The following is a 17399-nucleotide window of genomic DNA, read 5'->3' as shown; positions in this document are numbered from 1 at the left end:
ATAACAGACTAGCCATCCAGGCAAGACCTGGAAGAGTAGACTAATCAGTGGGTTCTTTCCACTACTGTTAACCCTGCAAGCCAAAGACCAGGATGGGTAGGGTTGTCCCAGCTGAACAATGAATGGAAAACCTGGCCAGAAAGGGTTTACAACACCAATCCTCTATCCTCCAATACACACTCAGGGGTTTCCCAAGCCTTGACTCTTCTCAGTCTGTGCTTAATACTCTCCGGGATTAGGTGAGAATGGTGCTTCCCTCCAGGGTGAGAGTGTGCAATCCATTTTCAATCATGCGGGATTTCCAATGCGCATGCGGAACTTTGAGTTTAGTTTGGATACTCTAAAGCAAAGGCGATGGGTCTCTGTGTGTGTCGGACACCCGGCTGACCAGCCAGACCAGAAAAACAAACAAAAATGGAATTAACTAGAGGAAGGGGTGGCTTGATGGTAAGAATAGTCTCCTCCTCTTGTTGTAATGCAATGGAGTCTTATCGCGTATTGGTTAGAGCACTCATTTTGCACGCAAGAGCACCCGGGTTCAATTCCCGGGTGGGGCAAAACCATAGCCAAGTTTCATTACTCCCCATACCTCTGTTTAACTAGCAGCAAGTCGGAACCTTTAATCATTAGTCGATTGGCGGATCACTTTCCGGGGGTAATAATCTCTTTAAAAATAAAATTTGTGGATTGGTTACTCAGTCCACAAATGTTTGTGGGACACTGCTGTGCTCAATTGGTTGCTGCATTTCGCCCACAAAATATACAGTCAATTCAATTTACAGTATATTCTGTGAAGTGCATTGAGATATCAAATGCAAGGATTATTAGGCATATATATATATAATACGGCTCCTAAGCATGAGAAAGCTAAACCTTTTTTCTCTCCCGACACACAGTGGTGGAGCCAGCCAACAATTTGCAAACAATCGAGATTGCGTCCAAGTTCCTGAAGCTGGTGTGGGATCCATCCCTTGGTCAGGTCACTGGGTACAGGTTGCAGCTTATCCCTTTGGTGCCCGGCGTGGAGAAGCAGGAAGTGAGCCTGGACTCTCAGGCGAGGATGGCAGTGGTTCAAAACCTGAACCCAGGGACCGAGTACCAGATCAACCTATACGCCATGAGGGGCCTGGCATCCAGCGAACCCATCTCGATCCTGGAAACAACTCAGGTGATCGGAGTATCAATCGGTCAGTACCACTTTAACCCTTTTTCTGCTTGAGTAGCCTCTGAATACATGGACTCACAGCTGCCCATGAACACACCTGCACACGCAAACAACAAATTGCATTTAAACAAAGATGTCCCACGACATGCACTGGTCTGCTCCATGTCCCTTGTCCTGGCTGCTCCTCCATAGGAGGTCGATCTTTAGCCTTTATGCCCCCACCATCTGGAGCTCCATCCTGGAACCCCTCTCTCTCACCCCTTTCCTTGCTTCTTTCAAGCTTCGTCTCAAGACCCTCCTCTTTGACCGTGCCTTTGGTTAATCTTCCCTTCTCCACACCCATTGTCCTCCAAATCCCCCCCAATCCCAACCTGCAAACTCCTCATTGTCCAGTACCTTGGGCGTCATCCGACATGAAAGGCGCTGTTGGCTGTGCACAATTGGCTGCCGCATTCGCCCACAAATATACAGTCAATTCACTTTACAGTGTGTTCTGTGAAGTGCTTTGGGATGTCCTCCTGACATGAAAAGCGCTATATCAAATGCAAGGATTATTATTATATGAAATGCAGTCCGTGTCCTCTCCTGCACCAGGCTCCGCGACCCTATAACCCCCATCCTTGCCCAACTCCACTGGCTTTGCATCACACAGAGGATACAGTTCAAGATGCTGGTCCTCACATTCAAAGCCCTCCACGGTCTTGTTCGCCCCCTACCTCTGCGACCTCCTAACCCGCTACCACCCTGTTCACTGCCTCCGCTTAGTGGGCTCCGGCCTGCTTCACGCCCCCTACCTCGCTCGCCCCACTATTGGGTGCGGGCCTTCTGCCATTCTGCCCCCATCCTCTGGAACTCCATCCCACAGTCCTACTGTCTCGTCCCCTCCCTCGCCATCTTCAAGACCCACCTCAAGACCCACCTCAAGACCCTCCTCTTTGACCCGTGCTTTCAATCTCCCTGCTTACCCCCTGCCCTCTCCCCTCCCCGATCCCGACCCCCAGCTCCGTAACTCTATCTGTCCATAATTCTGTCTGTCCAACGCTTTGGGACGTCCTCCCGACGTGAAAGGCACTTTGCAAATGTAATCTTGTTGTTGTTGTGTTGTTGCTGTTTAGTCAGACTGTGTGTGTTTTGCTTCAGAGCCCTAATATTATCTGAGGTGTTATTATCTCCTCTCTTAATAGTAACTGAAGTGTGTGGTGTTTTGTTTCGGGGGTGTCTTTGTCAATTCTCGCTTCTCTGAAAACTTCCTGTCCCCCCCCCTCCCCCTCGCCACGGGCCCACTTTATCCTTCTCGAACCCTCCCTTCTCCCGCACATTCGCCTTTTCCCGCTCTTCGGCGCTTCTGCAATTTTCCTTTCCCGGCCACACGTGCGCACCGCCCCGATCCTCGCTCTCCTCGAGCTGACCATTACCCCGTGCACATTTCCACCCATTTTGTTCACACAACCTGCACATCTCCTCGACTTCACCATGACAGGCTGTGAGTGACAGTAAGACAGGCTACACACCTTATTCCATATTCCTGGTCATATAATATCATATAAGCTTTTGAAAAAGATTATATAGTAAATATATATTGTATATGTTTACATATTATCAAATAGGAAAACCCTACAGTTAAATAAATAAACAACTTATATAATTGCATGACAAAAATTCTTATTATCTATAACTTTAGGCTATTATAAAGACTCTCTGATAAAATGTATATTATATATTTACATGTTATCAAATAGGAAAATCCTATAATTAAATAAATAATAAACAATTTATATAATACAGTTATATCAATTATTATTATTTGTAACTTTAAGTGGGTTCAAATCAAAGTTGTTTTCTGCACTACACCTATATTCACAACAGTGTTTTCAACCATTACACACCTTACCTCTGGAACTCTGCCCCAATTCCTCTGCTTCTCACCTTTTTATCCACCATTAAATCTCATTTTAAGACTTACCTCTTGGACCTCGCCTTAGGTCACTTCCCTCTCCTCCTCCTCCTCCTTCACTCAGCCTCCGACCCCATCACTGTGCAGCGCTCCGAGACGCTATCCTGCATGAAGGGCGCGATGTAAATGCTAGTTATTGGGGGAATAAAAGCACAAAGTGCTCCTAAACAGTCAAATATCATGTTAATCCAGTGGCAACAGTGTTAAATTAGGTATTTGATGGGGCAGAGTCTATTGCCTGAGGTGGGTGGGATTATTAAGATAATTGGATAAGATCACAGGGTAAAGGGGTATTAAAGGGTATGGGGGTGAGTGGGGAATTGTGATTTGTATAGATTGCTTTCCTGGAGGAGCAAATGCCAAACATTAGTATAGTGGGTCGAATGCTCTCTGAGCTCCTGGGGAGTCCTGTAACATAGCGGTTAGAGCTCTTGCTTCACAAGCAAAAGGACTCGGGTTCGATTCCCGAGCAGGGTGAAATCTTCGCAAGTTTCTTTACTCCACATGCTTTTGTTTACCTAGCAGTAAGTAGGAACCCGGATGTTAGTTGATTAGTGAATAGCTTTCCAGGAGAAATAACCCTTTTAAAAAAAAATTATCATAATTTGGTCACTCAATCCATGTTTGTGGGACATTGCTGTGGCTGACGCCATTTGCACACAGAATACACGGTCAGTCCACTTTACAATATATCCTTGAAGCTCTTTGAGAAGTCTCAATGACATGCTAAGGTGTTATATCAAATGTAACAATCATTATTATTATTATTTGCAGAGTGCACGCTGAACGAGAACTCCCAAGCTGACGTCGTTCTGTTGGTGGACGGCTCCTACAGCATCGGGCTGAGCAACTTCGCCAAAGTCAGGGATTTTCTGGAGACCCTGGTGCAAACATTCCCAGTCGGGCCCAACCAGATCCAGATTGGTCTGGTCCAATACAGCCGAGACCCCAACACGGAATTCACCCTCAATACCCATAGCACCCAGGCGTCCGTGCTGGAAGCAGTTCGCAACTTCCCCTACAGGGGGGGCTCCACCAACACTGGCAGGGCCATGACCTATGTGCGCAATAAAGTCTTCGTGGTGGAGAAGGGGGCCAGGTTCAAGGTGCCCCGTGTCATGGTCCTCATCACCGATGGCAAGTCGTCCGATGCCTTCCAGGTGCCAGCCGAAAGGCTGAGGGATGCCGGAGTGGAGATCTTCGCCGTGGGAGTCAAGGATGCCGTGTTCAGTGAACTGGTGACCATCGCCTCCAAACCCGAGCACTCTCATGTCTACCAAGTGGACGACTTTGACTCCTTCCAGCGGGTGTCCGCCAAGCTGACCCAGACTCTGTGCCTCAGGATAGAGGAGGAAGCGGTTGCCATCAAAGAGAGAGGTGAGTGTGTCGCCTGCCTTCGACTGGGTCAGCCCGGCTCGGTTGCACTCTCACTTGCGCATCAAGAGGTCGTCAGTTCAAGCCCTACTTAGGGACTTTAGAACTCATATGGTCCAGGCCAACACACAACAACAACAACAACAAGATTCCATTTGTAGAGCGCCTTTCACGTCGGGAGGACGTCCCAAGGCGCAGTACAGTTGGGTCAGGACCCGAGCAGGGGGAAATGGTCAGGGTGAGGGGAGGGAAGGGAGGGAGCGAGGAGGGTGTAGAGAGTTGAGAGGGGAGCTGAAGGCACGGTCAAAGAGAAAGGTCTTGAGACCGGCCTTGAAGGAGGAAAGGGAGGAAGCGGCGAAGGCACTGGGGATCGAGTTCCAGAGCCTCGGGGCTGAGAGGCTGAAGGCCCGGCCACCGATGTTAGGGCGGTTGGGGCGGGGGATGTGGAGCAGACCGGAGCCAGAGGAACGGAGGGTACGGGCAGGTAAATAGAGGGAATAGTAGGTCGGAGAGGTAGGAGAGAGAGAGAGGCCGTGAATGGCCAATGTTGGAGATTGTCATTTTGCAGATTGGATTTTAAATCATGATTCCGTCTGTTCGTTCAGGTGGACGTTAAAGATCCCGTGGCGTTATTTGAAAAGAGAAGGGAGCTTCTTACAGCTGACAATCTATCAGATAGAATTGGTCAGTCCCTTCACGGGTGTTTCTGGGACATTGGCTATCTGCAAATTGGTTGTTGCATTCACCAACAAATATATGGATGGATACTTAGAGGGAAGTTTACTGTGTATCTAACCCTAATAATAATAATAATCCTTGCATTTGATATAGCACTTTTCATGTCTTCTGGACCTCTCAAAGCGCTTCACAGAATAGACTGTAAAGTGAATTGACTGTATATTTGTGGGCGAAACGCGGCAGCCAATTGCGCACAGCAATGTCCCACAGACAGTCATGGAATGAAGTGACCAATTTATTATTGTTTTTTCTTTCTTGAGGGATTATTATCAGGTGTGACACAAGGCTACAGGGCTTTGCAATATAGCCAATGTCCCATAACCCTTGCTGTAGCTGACCTGGGAGTGCTGGATGGGATTAAGTTGAGATTAATACCAGACCTGAACTTGCAAAAGATTTACAAAAACAATGTTGTCGAACAAAATATAACTGAAGTGGCAACAGTCAATAACAATTTATGTCTTTTGGTGCAATTTCAGATTTCACATCCCCCAGTAATCTGCAAACCTCCGACGTGACGTCCAGCAGTTTCCGAGTGAGCTGGACACCAGTGGGGCCAGATGTGCGCTCCTACCTGCTGAAGTACAGGATGGCCTTGGGTGGTCAGCTCTACTCCATCCAGGTCCCCGGAGAGGAAGCCAGCAGAGTCCTCACCGACCTCCTGCCCGAGACTGAATACCTGATCCAAGTCATTGCGCAATACGAGAATGGCAACAGCCGGCCGTTGGAAGGGAAGGACACCACCCTGGAAGGTATAACAATGTCAACCGCGACTTGCAATCATAGAGCCCAGCACGAGGTTGTTTGACCCTTCATACCAGTCTTGCAAGTTTCCTCTCTGATGAAGCCGTCCATCCTAATTCCATCCCCCCCTCTTTCCCCAATACATCTTTCCCGTTTCCAATTCCCCCACCCAATACAGCTCTCTGCTTCAACCCCATTCCCTTGCTCTTTCTCTAATTGTGTTCATGCTGGCGTTCGCTGTTCTCTGGAGTCCTCTTTTCTAACCCCATTCCCCTGCTCTCTCCCCATCGTGTCTGTGCTGGTGCTCGCTCCCCCACTGTTGCTCTCTACTCTAGTAATATAATAATAATAATCCTTGCATTTGATAAGGCGCCTTATCACGTCTTTGAGACGTCTCAAAGTGCTTCACAGAATTGACTGTATATTTTGTGGGTGAAACGCAGCGGCCAATTGCACACAGCAGTGTCCCACAGACAGTCATGGATTGAGTGACCAAATTAATTGGTTTCAGGGGAGGTCAGATTGTTATCCGAATAGAATTATTCACATCCCAACAGAACAAACTAGCAGAAAAACAAGATTGATCCTATTTACCAAAGAGGGAGAGGATCTGCTCAGTTCCAAGAGGTTACAAGTTTAACCAAAAAACAAAAAAATCCCATTTCCCCTGTTGTTTCCCCGAAGAATTCTCTGGATAAATTGCTCATTCACATCAAAGACATTTATTGTGTGAAAATTGGCCATTGAGTTCATCTACGAATACGCGGTCACTCACTTGACAGCGTTTCCTTGTGAAGAGCTGTACCATATTTTGATGTTACAGGGCTGTAAATAATTTAAGGATTACAACAGCAGCAGCTTGCATTTATATAGCTCCCCTCACGCAGAATAGTGTCCCAGACCAGTGACAGTCCACGCCTATAACTGCGGCATGTATATAAACTGTATATAACAATATGTATATTGGTCCCACAGTATTTCAGGAACAGAAGGATTGAAAGCTAATCACTGCTCGGATACCCTGACAACGTTTGCGTTGTAAATGCCTGTTTTCGTTTGAGACGAATGATTTGTGTGGCTTAATTGGTTGCACTCTCTCCTCTGAGTCAGAAGGTACTGGGTTCAAGCCCCACGTCAGGACTTTGGCTGATACTCCAGTGCAGAGCTGGGGGAGCTCTGCAGTCGTCCTTCAGGTGAAGGTGTTGAACCGAGGACCTGTCTGCCTGTTCAGCTGGACGTTAAAGATCCCGTGGTGCTATTGCAAAGGAGAAGCAAGTTTCTCCTGGTGTCCTGGCTGACAATGCCACCAGATAAAAAAAAAAAAAAATTGGTCACTCACTTCATGACTGTTTTTGGAACGTTGCTGGCTTTAAATTGGCTGCTGAATTCGCCTACAAATACACAGTCAATCTACACTTTACAGCAAAGTCATGTGAAGTGCTTTGAGACGTCTTGTCAACATGACAAGGCGCTGTATCAAATGCAAGGATAAAATGATTGTATTACCTGCTCCTGAATAATAATGATACACTAAGTTTCACTTTGAGAGGGCGTCTCAAAGCGCTTCACAGGATCTGCTGAAAATTGTAGGGAGGGTGAATTTTTGCGCACAGCAATGCCCCAGAACAGCCATGGAAGTGAATGACCAATTTTGTCATCTGGAGGAAATGCTGGCCAGGGCACCAGGAGAAACTCCCTACTCTTTTTGGAATAGTGCCCCGGTATCTTTTAACGTCCGCCTGAACAGGCACAGGATGGGAAACGTCTCATCCAATGCACGGCATCTCCGACAGTACAATATAACGATGCCTCTCACCTCTGCATCTGAAGCATCATCACTGTGAGCCTAGAGTCCCCGAAGTGGACCTTGATCCCGCAGCCTTCTGACTCGGAGGAGAGAGTGCTACCACTGAGCCAGGCTGACTCACCAATGATTGTGTGTCAGTGTCACAAACACTGTTAGAGTGCTACATTTGGCAGGATTATTTGCAGATCCTCTCCCCAGCTCCACTCCCCTCCCCGCCCTCCCCACCCCAACCCCCCACCCCCCTACCGTGGCCCTGCCATGCCTGGAGCCAAGACTATTTTGTTTGACTTACAAGCAGCGGCTCTGAGTACTTTAACATATTCCTCTTCATAACTTTGTCTCTAAAGAGCTAGTCAGGGTTGCAGATGCTGGTCATTAACTGGGTCCGGTCCCAGTTTGGCTGTGAAATTCTACACCTTCCTCCATTATTTCAGTCATTTGTGCAGAAAGTGACCCCGACTACTCCACCCCGTCTTGACCTGTACGACCCCTTTGCCTTGAAAATGTAACGGCCCACAGAATTGTTGTAAATATTCTTCGATTTGGTAGCTTACTCCCACCCCCCACCCCGAATCACCTCCCCAACCCCAGCCGTTCTTAAAAAGAAACCGTCTTCCAAATTGAGATTGGATTTAACACCCAATGTTCAGCACCCAACATTAAACTTTTGAGAACGAACAGGCTAAGACGAGGTGGAATTTCGTTCCTGTGGATCAGTTAGTTAAAGGCTGTACAGCTTATTAAAATGGTTATTAGTAATGTACACAAAATTTACATACAATGGATCCCAAGAGAGATCCCAAGGTCAGTTTGAGCAAAGAAGACTGTTTGGCTCATTTGATCTCACCCTTCCAGAATACCCCACCCTACTGTCCTCCGATCACACTACCAACTCCCAGCATGCTGGCATCAACCACCCTTCCTCACAACCCTATTCCAGTTGTTAGTTCCCTTCTAGGTAAAATAATACATCTTGGTGTCTTTCGTGCTTCTGCCCTTTGTGTCTTCTTGATCTGTTGTTTTGATGTATCTCAAAGCATTTTTCTGAGTTTACTTATTCAAACCCATTTACCATCATATATACCTCTATAAGGTCCCTCCTGAAACATCCCTTTAGAAGACTTAAGAGCCCTAGCTCGTCTAGAGGACCTATGTCCTCTTGTTCTACTGTCTTGGCCTCCAACTGACATGAAAGGTGCTCTACAAATGTAATATTTATTGTATTGGTGCATCCTAAAGTATTGTTCTGGGTTTACTTTTACCATCCCATTTAACATTTTGTACACTTTATGAGATTCAATCTGAGTCGTCTTCTCTCAACACTGAAGAACTCTAGCTCGTCTAATCATTGCTCACAGGCAGCTCAATCCTTCAACACTGAGGATCAGCCTCATTACTCTCCTCTGAACTGTTTCTATGGCCTGCGTAGCCCCTTATGTTGCAGTGACCAGAACTGTACGCAGTATCTCGATGCAACCTGAGTATTGACAGCCAAAGTATTGACGTCTGGGCATTTGAACCCAACTGGATTGAGTAATCACAGTAAATGAAGCCAATAGAGGATATGGAATACGGAGGATTTTTCTGGTTAAAAGGGTGATGGGCAAAAGAATAAGAAGCTACAAGTTTTTTCAGAAGGGTACTGAACACATTTAGATTCACAGACATTTACAGCACAGAAGGAGGCCATTCGGCCCATCGAGTCTACCCAGAGCAAGAAGTTTATTCAATCCCACTGTCCTGTCCTATGTCCATAAACCTTCAAGCCACAAGCTTTCACTACAGAGAGATTGGGTAATTATAGGATAAGTTATAAAGTATTGCATTTTTCACTGTTAGTTTTTAAGTTCACTATTTTTATATTATTGTTACACACATTTGCACATATACATAAACACACACTCACATAACATGCAACAACAACAACAAGATTACATTTGTATAGCGCCTTTCACGTCGGGAGGATGTCCCAAGGTGCTGCACATTCACATCGGCACACTCAGTCATACACACTCAGTCAGACACACACTCACTTATGTACTCAGCCACACACCGACCCTCTCTACCATACATTTTGAGTCTCTCTCTGACTCTGTCTCACACATACATTGTCCCTCACAGACACATATTCATACACTCGGGCTCACACGCACACATGCACAGATTACTGTACATTAGTATAAATAGTGTAAACTTTAATGTCTTTAAGATGATTCATGGACAATTCCCAAGTGCCGAGCTTCTCCAGATGGATATGTGGAGCTGAACAGAATACAGATGTCAGCTCTCATGGGAACCAAACTTTCAGGAACCTAATCATGCTCTCTGATAGACATACATAAAATCTCTTTTGAAGTCTGATTTAGTTTATTTCCACACTGTAAAGAAATGTGCCTCTCTAACAAAGTAGGTGCAGATTTTATTAATTTATGTGCTCTCCCACATTTCCCAGATCAGATCTCTCCTGGGCACAGGATCAAAAGGGAAACAATAGTATATAGGATCAACTCCCGTGGGAATCCGTCTCAGTCTCTCACTCTCTTCAGCTTGAAGATATCAGGCCTCAGTTTCTAGAGTTTGTAAGAAAAGAGAAGGGAATGGGATTAGAGTAGAGAGCTCCATTGGGGGAGCGAGCACCAGCACACACAATGGAAAAGAGGAAGGGAATGGGATCAGAATGGAGAGCTCCAGTGGGGGAGCGAGCACCGGCATGACATGATGGAGAAATAGCAGAGGAATGGGTTCAGAGGTGAGAGCTCCAATGAGGGAGCGAGCACCCAGACATACGATGGGCCAAATGACTTCATCCCTTGCCTTAAGTGTTCTATGATTCAATAAAACGTAGAGATAAGGTGTAGGTTGGCCGGGGGGGGTGGGCAAGAGGGATGGAAAAGTGGAGTGTTGTGTGATCGATTCCATTCAGAATCCATTGTCATCAGGAAACTGCATTTAGGAAACAGAAGTCCAATCCAACATATTTCTAATACTTGGTGGAATACATCATTCCAAGCTGCAGATGTGAGTTGGCCAGTCATGGTTCAGACAAATCGCAGCTGTAAGAACAATAACTGCCCTCCTCTCTACACCCTTCCCCCTTTATGAGCGAAAATAAATCTGGATGGGAGGGAAGCAGAGGGCTACCAGATTAATTGCAGGGCTCAGGGGACCAAGCTACGAGGATATGTTGGCGGCTCTGAAGACCCTTCTCTAGAAGAGAGATGGGGGGGATTTTCTCAGAGAGGTGTTTAATCATATCGAAGGTTTTGGAACAGTTGGATGGAGGCACTTTTTCTCTGACCTGTGCAGGATTCAATAAACAAAAGACATCTTGGATTCGAAACCAGCATAGCTGAAGCAAGAAGCATACGTGATGTGGCAAAACTTATTCCACATGGCAATATCCCGTAGAACAGCCGTAAAGTGAAACAACCAATTTTATTTATAATAATAATCCTTTCACTTGATATCGCGCCTATCACATCTTTGAGCCGTCTCAAAGCGCTTCATGGAATATACTGTCAAGTGAATTGACTGTATATTTTGTGGGCGAAAGGAGGAGACTTAAAGGGTTTTGAGGAAAAGCTTTGCGCGGTTTGTTAACAAGGTATGACACAAGTTCAGGGTGCGTTGTCAAGGAAAATATCAGGACAGACACCAGGAAGTATATCTTTACACAGAGGGTGAATTAACAACTGGGGAGGGTGGTTGAGGTCAGGTTGTCGGGACTCATTTGAGAATTTGCCTGAACCAATCTTGCGATCTTGCAAAATCTGCCAGGAAATATTGCAAATTAGATGCCCTTTGGCATTTCATCGTGTCCCCCAACCCCACCCACCGGCCCCACACATTCCATCCATCCCACCATTGGCAGGCGAGCCTTCAGCCACTCGAACTCCTTAGATCCTGAAACTACTTTGTGGAGTCCTGTAGGATAATGAGTATTTTCGGTCACCTTCCCCCCACCAACAGCCTCACCCCCCCACCACTCCATTCCTCTTGAGCTCTTTCCTTGGCTTGGGTGCCCAGTCAGAGTTTTAAGCACTTTGAGACGTGCTCTGGATTTGAAAAGCGCTGCCTAAATGTGGATTGTTTTGTGTAATATTGAGTTGCTCCCACTTGTGCTTGGTTGCAGAGAACGGATTACCTCGTAACCTACTGGTGTATGACGAAAGCACCAACAGTTTCAAGGTCAGGTGGGTTGCAGCTCCCGGCAATGTTCTGCACTACCGCCTCGAATACACTCCTTATTCCGGAGGCGAGAAGGAAGAGGTGACGATCAGAGGCACAGACACATCAACCACCCTGCAGAACCTGCTCACCAACGCCAGGTACGACCTGAGACTCAGAGCTGAATATCGGACACTTGTTGGGCAGCCACTGATCGGGGAAGGAAGCACCAAAGAAGGTATGATTTATGATATGCATTATTGCTTTTGATAAAGCACGTCTAGATGTCTCAAAGTGCTTTACAGGATATACTGTAAAGCGGATTGACTGTGTATGTTGAAGGCTAATGAGGCAGCCAATTTGAGCACAGCAATGTCCCAATTTTATTTGTGGGATTTGTTGGCCAGGAGAAACTCTCTTCTCTTTACCAATAGTGGCGTGGGATCTTTAACGTCTACCTGAACAGGCAGATGGGACCTTGGTTTAACATCTCATCTGAAAGCCGCTGTATCAAATACAAAGATTATTATTGAATAAGATGTTAGAGTTGATAGTGCCTACATACACAATAGGATACGGAAGATAATATTTCCTCCCAATTGTCACTTCTCCAGTGTGAACATTCCCAGGTTCTACCACAGATCAGAGGCCATCACTTCGGTGCCAACTTGGCTCCAGGGCTCCCATCTCTGAGTTCAAATAGTTGTGGGTTCAAGTCACCACCTTCAGACTTTGAGCCTAAAGTCTAACCTGACACTGCAGGTCTCCTTGCCACTCTTTTTCTGTCTGTCTGTTTGTCTGTGTGTCTGTCTGCCTTTTTTTCTCTCTCTCTATCTCTCTCTGGCTTTCTCTCTCTCTCCCGTCCCTCCCTGCCTGAAGAACCAGGATAAGTGACGGTCTGAGGGAAAGTGATCGAGTCTGTCCATCTGGCAGGAAAGATGGTCCTCGCATTCGCAGAATCGTTCACGTCTTTCAGGGTAAAGCGTTTCATCTGTTAAACGTATCAGTGCAGTCCCGAGACAACACTACTGCAGGAGGTTTAGATTGAATCTGTTTCCACACTGAAACAGGAGGCTATCAACTCCTCAAAACTCCTCAAAAGACTCACAGCCTCACTAACAAGCTGCGCTACTGATCATTGGAGGCCTGAAATTTCACCCAGTCGTAGGCTGTGGGATGACATTGCCTTAAACTTTAAGATCACGCAGAATCCTTACATTGTGAAACTCCTCAAATTTGCTCTGGGAACAGTGATAATAATAAAATAATAATGACCCATCGATTTCACACAGAAACTTGTCACGTCATCCAAATGCCTCAAAGTTCACCAACAACCATGACACAAATGATCAGTTTTATTTGGGGGATCGTTGGCCAGGATATCAGGAGAGAGAGACTCTCTTCTCTTTTTGAATAGCACAATGGGATCTTTAACGTCCACCTTAACAGGCAGATGGGATATACTGTAACAAGATATACTGTAAAATGTTGTGACTGTGTGTTTTGTAGATGAACTTGGCAGCCAACATGTGCACAGCAATCTCCCATAAACAGCTGTAGAACTTTACAAGACAGTATCAGTCCTTCTGCGCTGACTTTTTAAAGAACAATCCTTTCAGCCCCATTTCTCTGCCCTCTCGCCCCATAGCCCTGTAGTTTACTCCTCTTTAGATATCTATCTAATTCCCTCTTCAAAGCCAATTCAGATCCTGCCTCAACCATTGCTCCTGGCAGGACATTCCATATACAAACCATTCTACTTGAAACAATTCCTCCTAATCTCACCCTCTTTACACATTTTTAGGATGTTTCTACATCCTTCAGATGAGATGTTAAGCTGAGGACCCGTCTGCCTGTTTAGGTGGACATTAAAGATCTCGTGGTGCCAGTCAAAAAGAGAAGGGAGTTTCTCCTGGTGTCCTGGCCAACAATCCCCAAAATAAATTTGTTCTTCTGTTTCACGGTTGTTTGTGAGACATTGATGTGCACAATTGTCCTGCCACATTCCCCTACAATATACACAATCACTACACATCACAGTAATTCCTGTGAAGCACTTTGAGTGTCCTTCCGATGTGATAAGGCGCTATACCAATTCCAAGTATTATCTTATGTTATTATACTCCACATGAGTGCAAGTTCCCAAAGCTCTGAATCATTTTTTCTTTTGGTTTGCCGGGTGGCTGACATACAAGGACACCCACTGTAACCTTGTGTAATCTCTGCCAACCCTCCAATGGTGGGACGGGCAGGGCATTGCTGAAGGTGACATCCAACGCCCAAGATATTAAACCAAGTTTCCGTCTGTACGTTCAGATGGACACGGATAATCATAATAAATAATAATAATCCTTGTATTTGATACAGCGCATCTCAAAGCACTTCACAGAATATACTATAAAGTAAATTGACTGTATATTTTGTGGGCGAAACACTTCAGCCAATTACGCACAGTAGTGTCCCCCAAACAGTTGTGGATTGAGCGACCAATTTATTATTAGCCAGTGCATCAGGATAATCAAGTGTCCTGGCCGAGAATCTTCCCAGATAAATTTGGTCAATGACTTCATGGTTGTTTGTGTGCAACTTGGCTGCCAAGCTCGCCTGCAAAATACACAGTCATTCCACTTGACAATAAATCTTGCGAAGCGCTTTGAGATGACCTCCAGACGTGAAAGGCGCCGTATCTAATGCAAGGATTATTTTTATAAATCATTGTCTCCAAACCAGATGACTGAGTGTTCCACCTTATGGCAATTTCCATTTGTTTGGAATAAAGTGCTCACTCTCCCCACTCGGGGGGACACCTTGCTCACCTAATGCTGGAAAGTATTAGTCGCGGGTCGGCAAGAGCCAAGGCTTGCGGGTGGGGGGATAGAGTATGTGTGTTGAGGGATATTGCTAGAGCTCAACCAGCTAAAATCCTGCGGTTTGCCTCTGGGAAGCAATCTGCCACTTGTCCAGCTTCAGACCACCCAACCGATGGGTGCTTTGACTTGCCAGGGTAACGGGAGCCGATTGGGAAAAATCCTAGCTACTCCCCTACCCTCTCCCTTCTCCCGCCTACGACTGTAGCTGCCTCGGAATCACAGAGGTGAAAAATGCGATGTTTCATTACAAATTTGCCATCGCATCGAATCTGTGAAGATAACATCAGAGTTTCCCCATGAGCTGGGCCACATTCCAGATTACTTAATTAAACAACCCCGCAAATAGCAATCACGTTTCTAGAAGACAGTTTCTGGGAACAAGTTGACTGATTGGGATGGTGGGATTAGAATCAGGCTTTAGAACAGGGGGGCTATTTTTTCCACTGCTTCCCATCTGGATGCTGTATTGAGTTGGCTCATTTTGGGGGGAAATCCACAGGGGAGCTTCTGAACATCTGCACGTATATCTTGCAAAAGTTCAGATCATCATTTACTTAAGTGAGTGAGAGCCAGAGACTCGAGACACACGAGGACAGGAGTGTGGAGGGGAGTAAGCGGGATGTCTTTGGAGCTAAAAATTGGCAAAGCTATAGACAGCGATATGGGTTTTACATGGGTTTTGAAAGCAGAGATGGAGGGTCCAGGTTAGAGGGATTGAGGGTCAAGGTTTCCAGAGAAGGGGCAGAGACCAGGCTGACACTGCTGTGCATTAATGGGGATGGGCTAATGAAGATGATGCTGCGCGTGTGCTACTTTGTTGGAGGTGCTGTCAATGTAAATGTGAACGGTTCTTGCCTGGCTCAGTCGCTCGTACTCGTGTCTCCGAGACAGTAAGTTGTGGGTTCAAACCTCACCCCGGAATTTGGGGATCGCAGTCTAAGCAAAATAACTCACCAGTGCAGTGTTGGGAAGGTGTTGCATTGCCACAGGTGCCATACTTTGGATCAGATGTTAAACTGAGGTCCCGTCTATGCCTGTTTAGATGAATTTAAATAATTCATATGACACTATTGGAAAAGGCAGTTTCTGCCCTTTTCCTGGCTGACAAACCTCCAGATTAAAATTGTTTGTTCGCTTCACAGCCGTGAGTTGTGACATTGCTGTAAATAATAATAATAATAATCCTTGCATTTGATATAGGACCTTTTCACATCAGGCTGATATCTCAAAGCACTTGACAGGATTTTACTGCAAAGTGCAGTGACTCTGTGTTTTGTAGATGACGTGTGCGAAATTTTTTTGTCAGCTGGGTGATTGGCACGTAATAATATAATATAATAATCCTTGCATTTGATATAGCGCTTTTCACATCTTCTCGATGTCTCAAAGGCTTCACAGAATAGACTGTAAGGTGAATTGACAGTATATTTGTGGGCGTAACGCGGCAGCCAATTGCGCACAGCAATGTCCCACAAACAGTCGTGGATTGAAAATGACCAATTTATTGTTGTTTTAGTTTTTTGGAGGGATTATTATTAGGCTCTGTGTGGAGTAAGGAAACTTGCCCAAGGTTTCGCCCTCTGCCTGGAATTGAACCCAGGTCTCTTGCTTGCAAGGCGAGTGCTCTAACCACTGAGCTGCAGGACTCCGTACTTAAGAGTATCCAAACTATGCGTGGAAATCCCAGAGATAGTTTGTTGGAATGGAATGCTCTCTCTCTCCCTGGAGGGACACATCCTTTTTACCTAATTCCAGAAAGTATTAGATACAGGTCGGCAAGAGCCAAGGTTTGGGGACCCCAGAGGGTGCGTTGGGGTAACTGCTGGAGTCTAACCAGCTAAAACTGCATAGTTTGCCATTGATAACACTGCCGGGCAAACTTTTCTGATGCTTGTCCAGCTCGGACCACCATACCCGTTAGGGCTTTGGCTCACAGGGTTTAATGGGAGCTAAGTGGGAAGAATCCCTTGCTCCAGTGACTGGTGTGCCCTTCAAAATCCTGCCGATGTGCCAGGCTGGCTAAGCTATTATCAGCAGTGCGCTGGAAGACTGCAAACTCACCTGGCTCAGCAACTCCGCCAGGCAGAGAAGCTTTGTGGAGCGTTTTGAGATGATTTGTTTTGGCTGTGCTGAATGCTGGATTTGTTATTTATTTGGTTAATGTTTCTGCCCCAACCTGACCGATGGACTCTCTTGTGTGTTGCAGAGATTGGATCTCCTCGGAACCTGGTGACGGATAACGTCTCCTCAACCTCCTTCGACATTTCCTGGACGGCAGCCCCGGGCAATGTCCAGCGTTACCGGGTGACCTGGAAGTCCTCAGATGATGACGACAGCGGGGAAATAGAGATTCCCGGTTACCTAACCACCACCAGGCTGACAAACCTTCAACCAGAAACCAGATACCACATCATGGTCTTCGCAGCTTATAGCAGTGGGGAAGGAGACCCTCTGGAGGGAGACGAGACCACCAATGGTATGTCAAAGCCTTGACTAACACAGTTGCATCCTTCATCCCCAAAACACCCGAGGCCTGAAATTCCACATGGTCATAGCTTGCTTGTGGTTTTTCTTTGGTCA

General features: G+C 46.2%; 1 protein-coding gene across 3 annotated transcripts in view; it reads left to right on the top strand.

Moving 5' to 3' along the window:
- Window positions 1-17399, top strand: part of col12a1a (collagen, type XII, alpha 1a) — a 152836-nt gene that overhangs the window by 24649 nt on the left and 110788 nt on the right. For 2 of the 3 annotated variants that reach the window (XM_007906339.2, XM_007906340.2), the window contains exons 9-13: window positions 897-1187; window positions 3894-4496; window positions 5711-5983; window positions 11915-12187; window positions 17026-17295. The exons of the other annotated variant lie outside the window; for it this stretch is intronic. In XM_007906339.2, the coding sequence (XP_007904530.2) occupies window positions 897-1187; window positions 3894-4496; window positions 5711-5983; window positions 11915-12187; window positions 17026-17295 (1710 nt within the window). The remainder of the gene's footprint in view (window positions 1-896; window positions 1188-3893; window positions 4497-5710; window positions 5984-11914; window positions 12188-17025; window positions 17296-17399) is intronic. 3 annotated transcript variants of the gene reach the window in all.

Source organism: Callorhinchus milii, unplaced genomic scaffold, assembly GCF_018977255.1.
Source record: "Callorhinchus milii isolate IMCB2004 unplaced genomic scaffold, IMCB_Cmil_1.0 Scaffold3, whole genome shotgun sequence".
Taxonomy (NCBI): Eukaryota; Metazoa; Chordata; class Chondrichthyes; order Chimaeriformes; family Callorhinchidae; genus Callorhinchus; species Callorhinchus milii.
This window is presented reverse-complemented; position numbering and strand designations above follow the sequence as displayed.